Source organism: Pseudophryne corroboree, chromosome 3 (assembly GCF_028390025.1).
Source record: "Pseudophryne corroboree isolate aPseCor3 chromosome 3, aPseCor3.hap2, whole genome shotgun sequence".
Lineage (NCBI taxonomy): Eukaryota > Metazoa > Chordata > Amphibia > Anura > Myobatrachidae > Pseudophryne > Pseudophryne corroboree.
In genome coordinates this window covers 7,084,178-7,099,910 of record NC_086446.1, presented here as the reverse complement: position 1 = coordinate 7,099,910, position 15,733 = coordinate 7,084,178, and the positions used below count along the sequence as shown (strand labels likewise).

Sequence of the window (15,733 nt, the reverse complement as noted above, 5' to 3'; positions counted from 1 at the left end):
TCTGTGGATTTGAAGCATCTCACATGAAAAGTGAACATGCTCTTGGACCTGGCCTGGACCAGGCGAGTGTCAAATTGGTGGTTTTTTTCTCAAAAAAGCCCATATCTGTTTGTCCATTCGGACAGGGCAGAGCTGCGGACTCGTCCCCAGTTCTCTCCCTAAGGTGGTGTCAGTGTTTCACCTGAACCAGCTTATTGTGGTGTCTTGCGCCTACTAGGGACTTGGAGGACTCCAAGTTGCTAGATGTGGTCAGGGCCCTGAAAATATAGGTTCCAGGACGGCTGGAGTCAGGAAAACTGACTTGCTGTTATCCTGTATGCACCCAACAAACTGGGTGCTCTTGCTTCTAAGCAGACTTTTGCTAGTTGGATGTGTAATACAATTCAGCTTGCACATTCTGTGGCAGGCCTGCCACAGCCAAAATATGTAAATGCCCATTCCACAAGGAAGGTGGGCTCATCTTGGGCGGCTGCCCGAGGGGTCTCGGCTTTACAACTTTGCCGAGCGGCTATTTAGTCAGGGGCAAACACGTTTGTAAAATCCTACAAATTTGATAACCTGGCTAAGGAGGACCTGGAGTTCTCTCATTCGGTGCTGCAGAGTCATCCGCACTCTCCCGCCCGTTTGGGAGCTTTGGTATAATCCCCATGGTCCTTTCAGGAACCCCAGCATCCACTAGGACGATAGAGAAAATAAGAATTTACTTACCGATAATTCTATTTCTCGGAGTCCGTAGTGGATGCTGGGCGCCCATCCCAAGTGCGGATTATCTGCAATACTTGTACATAGTTACAAAAATCGGGTTATTATTGTTGTGAGCCATCTTTCAGAGGCTCCGCTGTTATCATACTGTTAACTGGGTTCAGATCACAGGTTGTACAGTGTGATTGGTGTGGCTGGTATGAGTCTTACCCGGGATTCATAAATCCTTCCTTATTGTGTACGCTCGTCCGGGCACAGTATCCTAACTGAGGCTTGGAGGAGGGTCATAGGGGGAGGAGCCAGTGCACACCACCTGATCCTAAAGCTTTACTTTTTGTGCCCTGTCTCCTGCGGAGCCGCTATTCCCCATGGTCCTTTCAGGAACCCCAGCATCCACTACGGACTCCGAGAAATAGAATTATCGGTAAGTAAATTCTTATTATTGCTAGTGCATGGACTGAAAAGGCAATAGTGAAGTGGTCGGCTACCTTGCTTGAGGATTTGGATACGATGGACAGGGATGATGTTGCATTATATTTACGCAACATTCATGATTCTGCAGGTTTTATGGTAGAATCCATGAAAGACCTGGGTTCCATGGCTGCGGGAATTTCTTCCATGTCTGTTTAAGCTCGTCAGGGACTGTGCCAATGGTCGGCCGACGTGGAATCCAGAAGAAGTGTGGAGTCGCTACCCTATACAGGTCAGGCTCTCTTTGGGGAAGCTCTAGACACGTGGATATCCACCGCTACAGCGGGTAAGTCTCCGTTTCTTCCCTCAGCAGCACCTGCTCCGAAGAAATCCTCCTCAGCTGCGCAGCAGTCCTTTCGGCCTAACAAGCCTAGAAAGGCCAGATCATCCAATACCTTCTTTACGGGAGGTAGGGTTAAGTCCAAGAAACCTGCAGCTGCAGGTTCCTAGGAACAAAAGCCTGCTTGACGGTGGACTGCACGGCCTTGTGGTTGGGCCTGTGGGAGCGAGACTCAGACATTCAGTCATGTCTGGTTATCGTCCGGCCTGGATTCCTGGGTAGTAGATATTGTGTCTCAGGGATACATGCTGGAATTTCAAAGTCTCCCTCATCGTTTTTTCAAGGAGGGCTTTCCAACTCTGTTGGAGGACAGCGCAGTACTTCAAGACACTGTCCAGAAACTGGTGGAGGCACAGGTCATTGTGCCACCTCACATGCTGAACAAAGGTTACTATTCTAACCTTTTTGTGGTACCGAAACCGGATGTTTCGGTCAGGCCCATTCTGAACCTAAAGTCATTGAACCCCTTTCTAAAGGACTTCAAGTTCAAGATGGAGTCTCTCAGGGTGGTGATAGCAGGCCTGGAAGAGGGGGAATTCCTGGTATCCCTGGATATCAAGGATGCGTACCTTCACATTCCGATCTGGCTGCCGCATGAGGCTTATCTCCGCTTTGCTTTGCTGGACTGTCATTATCCGTTCCAGGCCCTGCAATTCGGCCTCTCCACAGCACCGAGGGTGTTTACCAAAGTGATGGCGGAAATGATGATACTCCTTCGCAAGCAGGGTGTGAACATCATTCCATACCTGGACGATCTCCTGATAAAGGCGTCGTCCCAGGAGAAGCTGCTGCAGTCCATTGTTCTCACAACGCGACTGCTCCAGAGTCACGGTTGGATTCTGAATTTTCCAAAGTCACATTTGGAACCAACTCAGAGGTTGTCCTTTCTGTGAATGATCCTGGATACGGAAGTGCAGCGGGTGTTTCTTCTGAAGGACAAGGCGGTGATCCAATCCATGGTCCGGGATGTCTTGAAGCCATCCGGGTGTTGGTTCATCAATGCATTCGCCTACTGGGAAAGATGGTGGCCTATTACGAGGCTCTCCAGTATGGGAGGTTCCTTGCTCGGACCTTCCAACTGGATCTCCTGGACAAGTGTTCGGGATCTCACCTCCACATGCATCAGAGAATTCGTCTTTCGCCAAGGGCCAGGATTTCACTCCTCTGGTGGCTCCAATTCCCTCACCTCCTGGAAGGCCGCAGGTTCGGGATTCAGGACTGGGTCCTGCTAACAACGGATGCGAGCCTCAGGGGCAGGGGAGCGGTCACTCAAGGAGTAAGCTTCCAAGGACGGTGGTCAATCCTGGAAGCCGGCCTGCCCATCAACATTCTGGAACTAAGAGCCATCTACAACGGTCTTCTTCAGTCTCTTCTACGAAATCGGGCCATTCGAGTGCAGTCGAACAACGTAACAACAGTGGCTTACATAAACCGACAGGGCGGAACGAAGAGCAGAGCAGCAATGTCAGAGGTGACAAGGATACTCCTCTGGACAAAAAAGCACGCGTTGGCGCTGTCAGCCATCTTCATTCCGGGAGTAGACAACTGGGAAGCAGACTTCCTCAGCAGACACGATCTCCATCCAGGAGAGTGGGGACTCCATCCGGAGGTGTTCAAGGAAGTAACAGATCTTTGGGGTTTGCCACAAATAGACATGATGGTCCCTCGTCTCAACAAGAAGCTTCAGCGTTATTGTTCCAGGTCGAGGGATCCACAGGCAGTGGCAGTGGACGCCTGGTGTCTCCGTGGGTGTTCCAGTCAGTGTACGTTTTTCTGTCACTCCCACTCATCCCAAGAATCCTAAAGCTCATAAGGAGAACAAGGGTTCAAGCGATCCTCATTGCCCCAGACTGGCCAAGAAGGCCTTGGTACGCGGACCTTCTGAATCTACTGCAAGAGCCGAGGCCTCTTCCTCTTCGGGAGGACCCGCGGCTACGTTTGACGGCATGGAAGTTGAGCGCCTGATTCTTGCTCGGAAGGGTATTCGGAAGAAAGTTATTCCTACCCTTATACAGGCTAGGAAAGGGGTAACGTCTAAACCTTACCATCGTATTTGGAAGAAATATGTCTCTTGGTGTGAGTCCAAGAAATTTCCTACGGTGGAGTTTCAACTTGGTCGTTTCCTCCTCTTCCTGTAAGCAGGAGTGGATATGGGTCTGTGGTTGGGATCTGTGAAGGTACAGATCTCAGCCCTGTCCATTTTCTTTCAAAAACAATTGGCTGCCCTCCCTGAGGTTCAGACCTTTTTGAAGGGAGTCCTGCATATCCAACCTCCCTTTGTACCGCCTACGGCGCCATGGGACCTTAACGTGGTGTTGCAGTTCCTCCAGTCGGATTGGTTTGATCCTTTACATGAGGTAGAGCTCAAGTTTCTTACTTGGAAGGCGGTCACTTTGTTGGCCTTAGCTTCTGCTAGACGTGTGTCCAAGCTGTGGGCTTTATTGTGTAAAAGCCCTTACTTAATCTTCCATGAAGATAGGGCTGAGCTCCGGACTCGTCAGCAGTTTCTTCTGAAGGTTGTGTCGGCATTTCATATCAACCAACTTACTGTGGTGCCAGTGGCTACTGACTCCTCAATTACGTCAAAGTCCTTGGATGTTGTAAGGGCTCTGAAGATATATGTGAAGAGAACTTCTCGTCACAGAAAGTCGGACTCTCTGTTTGTCCTATATGCACTATATAATAGCAAACTGCTTTAATCAAACTGGTAACACTCCTCAGGTGCTGCAGGAGGGGGTTACTTCTAGACAAGAAAAACAAAAGGATTTTTCCCACGCACTCTGCTGGCTGTTAGTAAGAAGAACTGTATACACTATATAATAATAGAAAATTTAAAGCTCTTCATTACATATATTTAGCAAAAAATATGATAAGCCTCCAGGCCACTTCACGGCCGCTCTATTGCTGGAGGTCCCTAATACTAAGTATAAGTCCAGGTCGTGGACCCCACAAAGTCGGCTCAGGCCCAACCACCCCAGGGCAGCACACCATTGACATACTATAGTGTTAATATGTGTTAATAAGAAAGAAGGAGGAGCTATATGTTAGAAAGTGATACAAAAATAAGAGTGTTAATAAAATACTCAAAAGAGTAAAATTAGTGGAAAAATAAAAGTGTCACACAAGTGCTAAATAAATATTATGGTGTGCTGCCCCAAGGTAGCCCGGTCACACCAAACCTGGGGGGGGGGGGGTACCACTCTCCAAACTCACAGCATAATAATAATAATAATTACATATCCACTATGGTCATATAATTGCTATATGATCCCAAAAAGATTGGGTGTCCTGCTTCTAAGCAGACTGTCTCTCGCTGGATCAGGTTTACTATCCAGCATGCTTATTCCACGGCAGGGCTGCCGTGTCCAAAATCTGTTAAGGCTCACTCTACTCGTAAGGTGGGGTCTTCCTGGGCGGCTGCTCGGGGTGTCTCGTCAATGCAACTTTGCCGAGCTGCAACTTGGTCTGGGTCGAACACGTTTGCAAAGTTCTACAAGTTCGATACTTTGACCTCTGATGATCTGAAGTTCAGTCAATCAGTTCCGCGCTCTCCCTCCCATTCTGGGAGCTTTGGTACATCCCCATGGTACTAGTGTGGACCCCAGCATCCTCTAGGACGCAAGAGAAAATAGGATTTTGGTTACCTACCGGTAAATCCTTTTCTCGTAGTCTGTAGAGGATGCTGGGCGCCCGCCCAGCGCTTCGTTTTCCTGCAAATGTTATTTGGTTCAGTACCCCTTCGTTTTAGTTGAGTACTGCATTGTTACTTGGTAAGTAATGTTTCAACTGTTGCTGAGTAGTTCAAGCTAGTTGACTTGACGTGCCTTGTATGTGTGAGCTGGTATGAATCTCGCCACTATCTGTGTTAAGTCCATCTCTCAAAGTATGTCGTCTCCTCAGGCACAGTTTCTAGACCGAGTCTGGTAGGAGGGGCATAGAGGGAGGAGCCAGCCTACACTCTAAAACTCTTAAAGTGCCAATGGCTCCTGGTGGACCCATCTAAACTCCATGGTACTAATGTGGACCCCAGCATCCTCTACGGACTACGAGAAAAGGATTTACCGGTAGGTACCAAAATCCTATTTCTCTTACGTCCTAGAGGATGCTGGGGACTCCGTAAGGACCATGGGGTATAGACGGGCTCCGCAGGAGACATGGGCACCTATAAATAACTTTTAGTATGGGTGTGCACTGGCTCCTCCCTCTATGCCTCTCCTCCAGACCTCAGTTAGAGCTTGTGCCCAGAGGAGATAGGGTGCATTGCAGAGAGCTCTCCTGAGTTTTCTGTGTAAAAGAATTTTGTTAAGTTTTTTATTTTCAGGGAGCACTGCTGGCAACAGGCTCCCTGCATCGTGGGACTGAGGAGAGAGAAGCAGAGCTACTTAAATGATAGGCTCTGCTTTTTAGGCTACTGGACACCATTAGCTCCAGAGGGAGTCGGAACACAGGTCTCACCCTGGAGTTCGTCCCGGAGCCGCGCCGACGTCCTCCTCGCAGAGCCGGAAGATAGAAGCCGGGTGAGTATGAGAAGAAAAGAAGACTTCACAGGCGGCAGAAGACTTCAGATCTTCATGAGGTAAGCGCGCAGCGGTAACGCTGCGCGCCATTGCTCCCACACAACACACACAGGCACAGATGGGTGCAGGGCGCAGGGGGGGGCGCCCTGGGCAGCAATAAACCTTGTTTTTTGGCACAAAAGTATATATTAGGCTGCGGAGGCAGCAAATAGATGATCCCCCGCCATTTTTATGAAAATTGAAGCGGGACCGAAGTCCGCCGCTGGAGGGGGCGGAGCTTGATCCCTCAGCACTAACCAGCGCCATTTTCTCCACAGAAGCTGCAGAGAACGCTGGCTCCCCGGACTCTCCCCTGCTGAACGCATCAGAGGGCTGAAAAAGAGGAGGGGGGCACATTACAAGCGCAGTGAGTGGCAATATCATTGACATTATATATATAAAAGCGCTATCTGGGTTTTCCAGTGTTTGGGCACTGGGTGTGTGCTGGCATACTCTCTCTCTGTCTCTCCTAAGGGCCTGGTTGGGGAATTGTCCCCTTATAGTTATATACCTGTGTGTGTGGGGTGTCGGTACGTGCGTGTCGGCATGTCTGAAGCGGAAGGCTTATCAAAGGAGGAGGTGGAGCAGATGAGTGGTGTGTCCCCGTCGGTAGTGCCGACTCAGGAATGGATGGATATGTGGTATATGTTAAATGCAAGTGTAGCATCCTTACATAAGAGACTGGACAAAGCAGAATCCAGGGAGGCATCAGGGGGTCAATCCACGGATTGGACCGACTCACAGGGCCCGTCAGGGTCTCAAAAGCGTCCCTTGTCACAAATTGTGGATACAGATACCGGCACGGACTCTGATTCCAGTGTCGACTATGATGATGCTAGATTGCACCCTAGGGTGACAAAAAGTATTCAGTATATGATTATTGCAATAAAAGATGTTTTGCATATCACAGACGACCCATCTGTTCCCGACACGAGGGTGCGCATGTATAAGGGAAAGAAGCAGATAAAAGCTTGGGAATCTCCAGATAAGAGACTGCAGATTCCCAAAAGGGTTCTTATAGCGTACCCTTTCCCTACCCAGGACAGGGCACGTTGGGAATCCTCTCCCACAGTTGACAAGGCTCTAACACTCCTGTCCAAGAAGGTGGCGCTGCCGTCTCCAGATACAGCGGCCCTCAAGGACCCTGCGGACCGCAGGCAGGAGACTACATTAAAGTCTATTTATACACATACGGGTACCCTGCTCAGATCGGCAATTGCGTCGGCATGGGTATGTAGTGCAGTTGCAGCTTGGACAGATACCCTGTCGGCTGACCTTGATACCCTAGATAGGGATACTATTTTGCTAATTTTAGCCCATATTAAAGACGCAGTCTTATATATGAGAGACGCTCAAAGAGACATTGGATTGCTGGGTTCCAGAGCCAATGCCATGGCTATTTTAGCAAGACGATCCTTATGGACCCGCCAATGGATGGGTGATGCGGATTCAAAAAAGCATATGGAGGTTTTACCCTATAAGGGTGACGTCTTGTTTGGGGATGGGCTCGCGGACCTGGTTTCCACAGCTACCGCAGGTAAATCTACCTTTTTACCTTTTGTTTCCCAACAGCAAAAGAAAACTCCACAGTATCAGATGCAGTCCTTTCAGTCGCAAAAGTCCAGAAGAGGTCGGGGCTCCTCCTTCCTTGCCAGAGGTAAGGGTAGAGGGAAAAGAACACCTGCTGCGGCTGGTTCCCAGGAACAGAAGTCCTCCCCGGCTTCTACAAAATCCACCACATGACGCTGGGGCTCCCCTGCGGGAGTCCGCACCGGTGGGGGCACGCCTTCGACTCTTCAGCCAGGTCTGGATTCGGTCAGACATGGATTCTTGGGCGATGGAAATAGTTTCCCAAGGCTACAAGCTGGAATTCGAAGAGGTGCCCCCACGCCGATTTTTCAAGTCGGCCTTACCAGCTTCTACCCCAGAGCGGGAAGTAGTGTTAGCTGCAATTCAAACGCTGTGTCAACAGCAAGTGATTATCAGGGTTCCCCTGAGCCAACAGGGAAAAGGGTACTATTCGACCCTCTTTGTGGTCCCGAAGCCGGATGGTTCGGTCAGGCCTATTTTAAATCTTAAATCCCTAAACCTGTACTTGAAAAGATTCAAATTCAAGATGGAATCACTCCGAGCTGTAATAGCCAGCCTGGAATGGGGGGATTTTATGGTGTCACTGGACATAAAGGATGCTTACCTTCATGTCCCCATATATCCCTCTCATCAGGAGTACCTGAGATTCGCGGTACAGGATTGTCATTACCAGTTTCAGACGTTGCCGTTTGGGCTTTCCACGGCCCCGAGGATTTTCACCAAGATAATGGCGGAAATGATGGTGATCCTGCGCAGGCAAGGAGTCACAATTATCCCATACTTGGACGATCTCCTGATAAAGGCGAGATCAAAAGATCAGTTACTGAAGAACGTGTCACTCTCTCTGAGAGTGTTCCAGCAACACGGTTGGATTCTCAATCTGCCAAAGTCACAGTTGGTTCCAACAACTCGACTATCAATCCTAGGCATGATACTGGACATGGAACGAAAGAAGGTTTTTCTCCCGTTGGAAAAAGCCCAGGACCTCCAGAACATGGTCAGAGACCTGCTAAAGCCAAAAAGAGTGTCAGTTCATCAATGCACTCGAGTTCTGGGGAAAATGGTGGCAGCCTACGAGGCCATTCCCTTCGCGAAGGTTCCATGCAAGGACGTTTCAATGGGACCTTCTAGACAAGTGGTCCGGGTCCCATCTACAAATACATCAGAAAATAACACTGTCCCCCAGGGCCAGGGTGTCTCTTCTATGGTGGCTGCAAAGTGCTCACCTTATAGAGGGTCGCAGGTTCGGCATTCAGGACTGTGTTCTGGTAACCACTGACGCGATCCTCCGAGGATGGGGAGCAGTCACCCAAGGAAGAAAGTTTCAAGGACTATGGTCAAGCCAGGAGTCCTGTCTGCACATCAAAGTGCTGGAATTAAGGGCCATATACAACGGCCTTCAACAAGCGGAGGGTCTTCTTCGCAACCTACCGGTTCTGATTCAATCAGACAATGTCACAGCCGTGGCTCATGTGAACCGCCAAGGCGGGACAAGGAGCAGAGTCGCGATGGCGGAAGCCACCAGGATTCTTCGCTGGGCGGAAAATCACGTAAGCGCTCTGTTAGCTGTCTTCATTCCGGGAGTGGACAACTGGGAAGCAGACTTCCTCAGCAGACACGATCTCCATCCAGGAGAGTGGGGACTTCATCAAGAAGTCTTTGCAGAGATAACGGGTCTCTGGGGAGTTCCTAAAATAGACATGATGGCGTCACGCCTCAACAAGAAGCTTCGGAGGTACTGTGCCAGGTCCCGGGACCCTCAGGCAATGGCAGTAGACGCTCTGGTAACGCCATGGGTGTTCCAGTCGGTCTATGTCTTTCCTCCTCTTCCTCTCATCACAAAAGTGTTGAGGATCATAAGACGGAAAAGAGTACAGACAGTACTCATTGTTCCAGACTGGCCTCGAAGGGCCTGGTACTCAGATCTTCAGGAGATGCTCGCAGAAGATCCTTGGCCTCTTCCTCTAAGGGAGGACCTGTTACAGCAGGGGCCCTGCATGTTCCAAGACTTACCGCGGTTACGTTTGACGGCATGGCGGTTGAACGCCGGATCCTAGCTGAGAAGGGTATTCCGGAGAAGGTCATACCTACTCTAATAAAGGCTAGGAAGGAGGTGACGGCAAAACATTATCACCGTATCTGGCGGAAATATATCTCTTGGTGTGAATGCTCCTACAGAAGATTTCCATCTGGGTCATTTTCTCCACTTCCTACAGACAGGAGTGGATATAGGCCTGAAGTTAGGGTCTGTTAAGGTACAGATTTCGGCCTTATCGATATTCTTTCAGAAGGAATTGGCTTCTCTTCCAGAAGTCCAGACTTTTGTAAAGGGAGTGCTGCACATCCAGCCTCCTTTTGTGCCCCCAGTGGCGCCATGGGACCTGAACGTGGTGTTACAGTTCCTTAAATCACACTGGTTTGAACCCCTTAAAACGTTTGAGTTGAAATTTCTCACCTGGAAGGTGGTCATGTTATTGGCCTTGGCTTCGGCAAGGCGGGTGTCCGAATTGGCGGCATTGTCTCACAAGAGCCCCTACTTGATTTTTCATGTGGATAGAGCAGACTTGAGGACTCGTCCTCAATTTTTACCTAAGGTGGTGTCTTCATTTCATATGAACCAACCTATCGTGGTGCCTGTGGCTACGAGTGACTTGGAGGATTCCATGTCCCTGGATGTCAGGGCCTTGAAGATTTATGTAGCCAGGACGGCTAGAATTAGGAAAACAGAGGCTCTGTTTGTCCTGTATGCAGCCAACAAGATTGGCGCGCCTGCTTCAAAGCAGACTTTTGCTCGCTGGATCTGTAACACGATTCAGCAGGCTTATGTTACGGCTGGATTGCCGATTAAGTAAAGGCCCATTAAGTAAAGGAAGCTGGGCTCTTCTTGGGCGGCTGCCCGAGGCGTCTCGGCATTACAGCTTTGCCGAGCAGCGACTTGGTCGGGTTCAAACACTTTGCTAAATTCTACAAGTTTGATACCCTGGCTGATGAGGACCTAGCATTTGCTCAGTCGGTGCTGCAGTCATCCACACTCTCCCGCCCGATTGGGAGCTTTGGTATAAACCCCATGGTCCTTACGGAGTCCCCAGCATCCTCTAGAACGTAAGAGAAAATAAGATTTTAAACCTACCGGTAAATCTTTTTCTCCTAGTACGTAGAGGATGCTGGGCGCCCATCCCAGTGCGGAAAATCTGCAAGACTTGTATATAGTTATTGCTTACATAAGGGTGATGTTACAATTGGAATCGGTCTTGGACCGATGCTGTTGTTTGTTCATACTGTTAACTGGTTATGGGTATTCCGGGTTATATGGTATGATTGGTGTGGGCTGGTATGAATCTTGCCCTTAGATTAACAAAATCCTTTCCTCGTATTGTCCATCTCCTCTGGGCACAGTTCTCTAACTGAGGTCTGGAGGAGGGGCATAGAGGGAGGAGCCAGTGCATACCCATACTAAAAGTTCTTTATAGGTGCCCATGTCTCCTGCGGAGCCCGTCAATACCCCATGGTCCTTACGGAGTCCCCAGCATCCTCTACGGACTAGGAGAAAAAGATTTACCGGTAGGTTTAAAATCTTATTATTTTTTTTTCTAAACACACCAAATACATTTTCATTTTTAAATTGTTATGTATTCCTCCCATTCTAGAAATAATTCAGCAATCTTAGTTTAGTTGGGTGTGGATCATTGGGTCAACAGTCACTAAGTCGACCACTGAAGGTCGACACTGACTGAAGGTCGACACATGACTAGGTCGACAGGTATGGAAGAACGACATGGTCATTAGTCCGACATGGGCAAGGTCTGCACGCAAAAGTTTTTTTGGGGGGGTTTCTTGACCCGAATTTTCATCTGGGACCGCTGACAGTTGGAACGCGTCCCCTCGCTTTGGGCACAGTGGCTCAATATGCTTGCCACAAGGTTTATAACCAGCTATATGCCCACGTGGATAGAGGAGGTATGAATACGTCCTGAAACCCCGCAAAAAACCTAAAAAACTTTGTTGCCCTTTTGTGTGTCGACGTTGCCCACATCGCCCTAATGATCATGTTGACCTTTCATACCTGTCGACCTTCAGTCAGTGTCAACCTACTTACAGTCGACCTTCAGTGTTCAACCTACCCAAAGATCGGATACCAGTTTAATTAAATATTTTTATATTTATATATTATGTTTTAAGGCAGTAGTTCCCAAACTGGGTGCCATAAGGCACTTCCATAGGTGCCTAAGGTTGGTGGTCCAGCACTAGGGTGCTATGTTTCAAGAAAGTTTGGGAACTACTGTTCTTTCCTCTGCCACTGTAAATTGTGCGGCAGTATCAGCAAAGATGGTGTTGATGAGCTTCTGATTCAGTGTGAGGCTGAAGGGATCTGCCACACAGAGAATGAAAATGGTGGACAGACAGTCCAGGTGGGGACTGCTGTTAGAGCCCAGGGTGCCTGGAGGCCAGTGGGGGCTACGAAGCCGGCATTCTCGACCCGCAAGAGACAGGGAGAACCAGATTACTCTGATACTGCATTTGAGTAGTTGTGGCAGCCAGGCCAAAGCCTGTGGAGATACCTGCAAGAAGCATGCAAGACTGGGAGACTTTGCACACAGACTAGCTGACCCATGCTCTAGCTGGACACAATTCGGCTGTCTAGTCACTGGCCAACTAGCTGGCATCGGTTGCCTCACCGACAACAGTGTTTTGTCCTCTTCCCAACCACTACAAACCAATTACAGAAAACAAATCAATGACACACATGTGGTGCACCTGTGGGTTTGTGTGCTGTAATAGAAACCCAGAGAGAATGTGACCCGGACTGCAACATGTTCATTTGCCAGAAAAAGGGAGTACCAGCTTCCATTCCCAGTACATGTCACTACATTCTGCATTAAATGGAATCTTCTGCAGTTGAAGTGCTTTATCTAGGAAGATATCTTTGCGATCCATTGGTGTATAATTTCTAGTGAAGATGGCAGAATATCGCAATGTAAGAGTCTCTGAATGAGGCTTGATAGTAGGTGCATTCTGCAGTCAATTAGATGTGAGCAGGCTCTTTCAGGAAGACAATGCATCACCCTACAAGTCTGGAGCCACCATATTATGGCTGGAGGAGCATTCCTCTGAGTCTGACATCAGAAATTGGATCCCTCATTTGCCATATCTGAACCCAGTAGCACTCCACTGGGGAATATTATAAATTGTACCTTATTATGGAGAGACACTCAATTTTCTATATACTTATTCCCAACAGATGAATGTAACAGAAGGAATATCTCGGAAGAAAATCTAATTTCATCTTCAGGTTGCAAAACAGAAGCTGATGACATCACACAAGATTCTCCTGGAGAAAACACTACTGCCCTACTTATATCTCCTGTACCTCACAATGTGGCTGTGTCATCTGGTCCCTCTAATCAGAGCGAATGTTTTTATAACACTGATATTGGTGCATCTGCTACAGCTCTGACAGTAGATAAAATATTTCCCTGTTCTATAGATGACAGATGTTTTATACAGAACGCAAGTCTTGTTACCCATCAGACAGCTAAGGGAGGTGAGAAACCATTTCCGTGTTCTGAGTGTGGGAAGTGTTTTACACGGAAATCATGTCTTGTTAAACATCAGATTAGTCACACAGGTAGGAGGCCATTTCCATGCTCTGAGTGTGGGAAATGTTTTACAGATAAATCAAATCTTGTTACACATCAGAGAAGTCACACAGGTGAGAAACCATTTCCATGTTCTGAGTGTGGGAAAAGTTTTACACGGAAATCACTTCTTGTTCTACATGAGAGAATACATACAGGTGAGAAACCATTTCCATGCTCACATTGTGGGAAATGTTTTACACAGAAGTCAGATTTTGTTAGACATGAGGGATTACATACAGGTGAGAAGCCATTTCCATGTTCTGAGTGTGGAAAATGTTTTACACACAAATCAGCTCTTGTTAAACATCAGAGATGTCACACAGGTGAGAAGCCATTTCCATGTTCTGAGTGTGGGAAATGTTTTACAGAGAAATCAAATCTTGTTACACATCAAATAAGTCACACAGGTGAGAAGCCATTTCCTTGTTGTGAGTGTGGGAAATGTTTTACACAGAAGTCAGATTTTCTTAGACATGAGAGATTGCATACAGGTGAGAAGCCATTTCCATGTTCTGAGTGTGGAAAATGTTTTACACACAAGTCAGCTCTTGTTAAACATCAGAGAAGTCACACAGGTGAGAAGCCATTTCCATGTTCTGATTGTGGGAAATGTTTTACACAGAAATCAAATCTTGTTAAACATCAGAGAATTCACACAGGTGAGAGGCCATTTCCATGCCATGAGTGTGGGAAATGTTTTACACTAAAATCACTTCTTGTTCTACATGAGAGAATACATACAGGTGAGAAGCCATTTCCATGCTTACAGTGTGGGAAATGTTTTACAGAGAAAACAGCTCTTGGTAAACATCTGAGATGTCACACAGGTGAGAAACCATTTCCATGTTCTCAGTGTGAAAAATGTTTTACACAGAAAGCAAATCTTGTTAGACATGAGCGATTACATACAGGTGAGAAGCCATATCCATGTTCTGAGTGTGGGAAATGTTTTACAAATAAGGGACATCTTGTTGCACATCAGAGAAGTCACACAGGTGAGAAACCATTTCCATGCTCACAGTGTGAGAAAGGTTTTACAGAGAAATCACATCTTGTTAAACATCAGCAAAGACACACAGGTGAGAAGCCATTCTCATGTTCTGAGTGTGGAAAATGTTTTAGAGATAAATCATCTGTTGTTAGACATCAAAGACGTCACACAGATGAGAATGAGTAACATGACGACAGTAATCGAATCTTAATAAACCATAATTTATTTACACTGGTTCAAATTTGCAGATGGAAAGTTATTTATCTTACAAATAAATCTAATTTCTCACATATTTTTTGTTAAAGGGCTGAGCTGGAATGGTTTGTTATTTTCCTATCCATCCATTGGGGGACACTGAATTTCCATAAGGTATAGGGGGTGTTAACCATGTATGTATATATGTGTGTGTATATGTATGTATATGGAATACTATCAATTTCCATCCTAGATGATGTCACTGTCATCTCTCCCGTCTCAGGCTACATACACAATATACATAAACACACAGCTGTCATTATTCACAGTAAAAACCATATCAGTGCAAGACTCCTGTAATACACTGCATCACGTCCTGAGTTACCTCCCCCCCTTCCTTACTGGTGTTATGTTATGTGCTGTAACCCCAAATATCAGTCCAGGTCCCGAGCCCCCCAGCCACTAGCAGATTTATGGGGGGGCGATGGGGGCATTGCCCCCCCCTACAGCTCCATACCATGTGCTGCTGTATCTGATCTTCTCCCCCTCCCCCTCCTCCTCTGTGCCTATGTGTAGCCGCCACCGGTTCCCATCCGCCGCAGCCCCCATCCCCAACTTCTGGCTGCCCCCAGCCCCAAATATGAGTCCCTTGGCAGCCCCAGCCTGATGCTGGTCCCCTTGCTGAGGAGCGACGCATACAGATCACACACACACTCCGCCTCTGGAGCCATTTTCCTCTCCATATATGTCACCAGCCTCATTCTCTCCCCAGCGGTAAAAGACCCCAGATCACCAGTCACAGAGCAAATGAACAGAGCACCGTCAGGCTCTGGTTAGAAGGCCTCTGCTACTCACCTCAGTGCCCCTCTGTCATTTAGCAGTCAGTTCTGGGTGACCAATAATTAGATGGGATGAGCACACATTATTGTATCAGCCAGCACATATTCTACAGGGGGAGTAGCCTATAGTGTCCTGTTATTATAGAGAGGGAGTGGCTTGTCGCATCCTGTTATTAAGCAGGGGGAATGGCCTGTAATATCTTTCATGGCAAAGACTCTCATCGGAGATTTTCTTTGTATGTGCCTGGTCCATAGCAATGTTTAGGGAGATGATATACATTAAACTATCGTCAACATGAATGGCTGGACGCAGGGTTTTCCAGCAGAATATTGCCCCAATGACCTCATATTTCCAGCTTGTTTTCTTCCCACAATGCATCCTTGCTTGATCTCTTCTCTAGGTAAATGAT

General features: G+C 47.7%; 1 protein-coding gene across 1 annotated transcript; it reads left to right on the top strand.

Moving 5' to 3' along the window:
* The first annotated feature begins 7,295 nt into the window (after window positions 1-7,295).
* Window positions 7,296-14,475, top strand: LOC135056934 (oocyte zinc finger protein XlCOF6.1-like). The gene is made up of 5 exons (XM_063962715.1): window positions 7,296-7,299; window positions 12,899-13,573; window positions 13,706-13,848; window positions 13,945-14,175; window positions 14,260-14,475. The coding sequence occupies exons 1-5, from the start codon at window positions 7,296-7,298 to the stop codon at window positions 14,473-14,475; spliced, it is 1,269 nt and encodes a 422-aa protein (XP_063818785.1).
* Window positions 14,476-15,733: the final 1,258 nt, after the last annotated feature.

Coding starts and splice junctions, on each gene's coding strand:
- LOC135056934 (XM_063962715.1), top strand. Junction 13,849..13,944: donor TTACACACAAGTCAGCTCTT/GTTAAACATCAG, acceptor GTTAAACATCAG/AGAATTCACACAGGTGAGAG. Junction 14,176..14,259: donor AAAAATGTTTTACACAGAAA/GCAAATCTTGTT, acceptor TTTACAAATAAG/GGACATCTTGTTGCACATCA.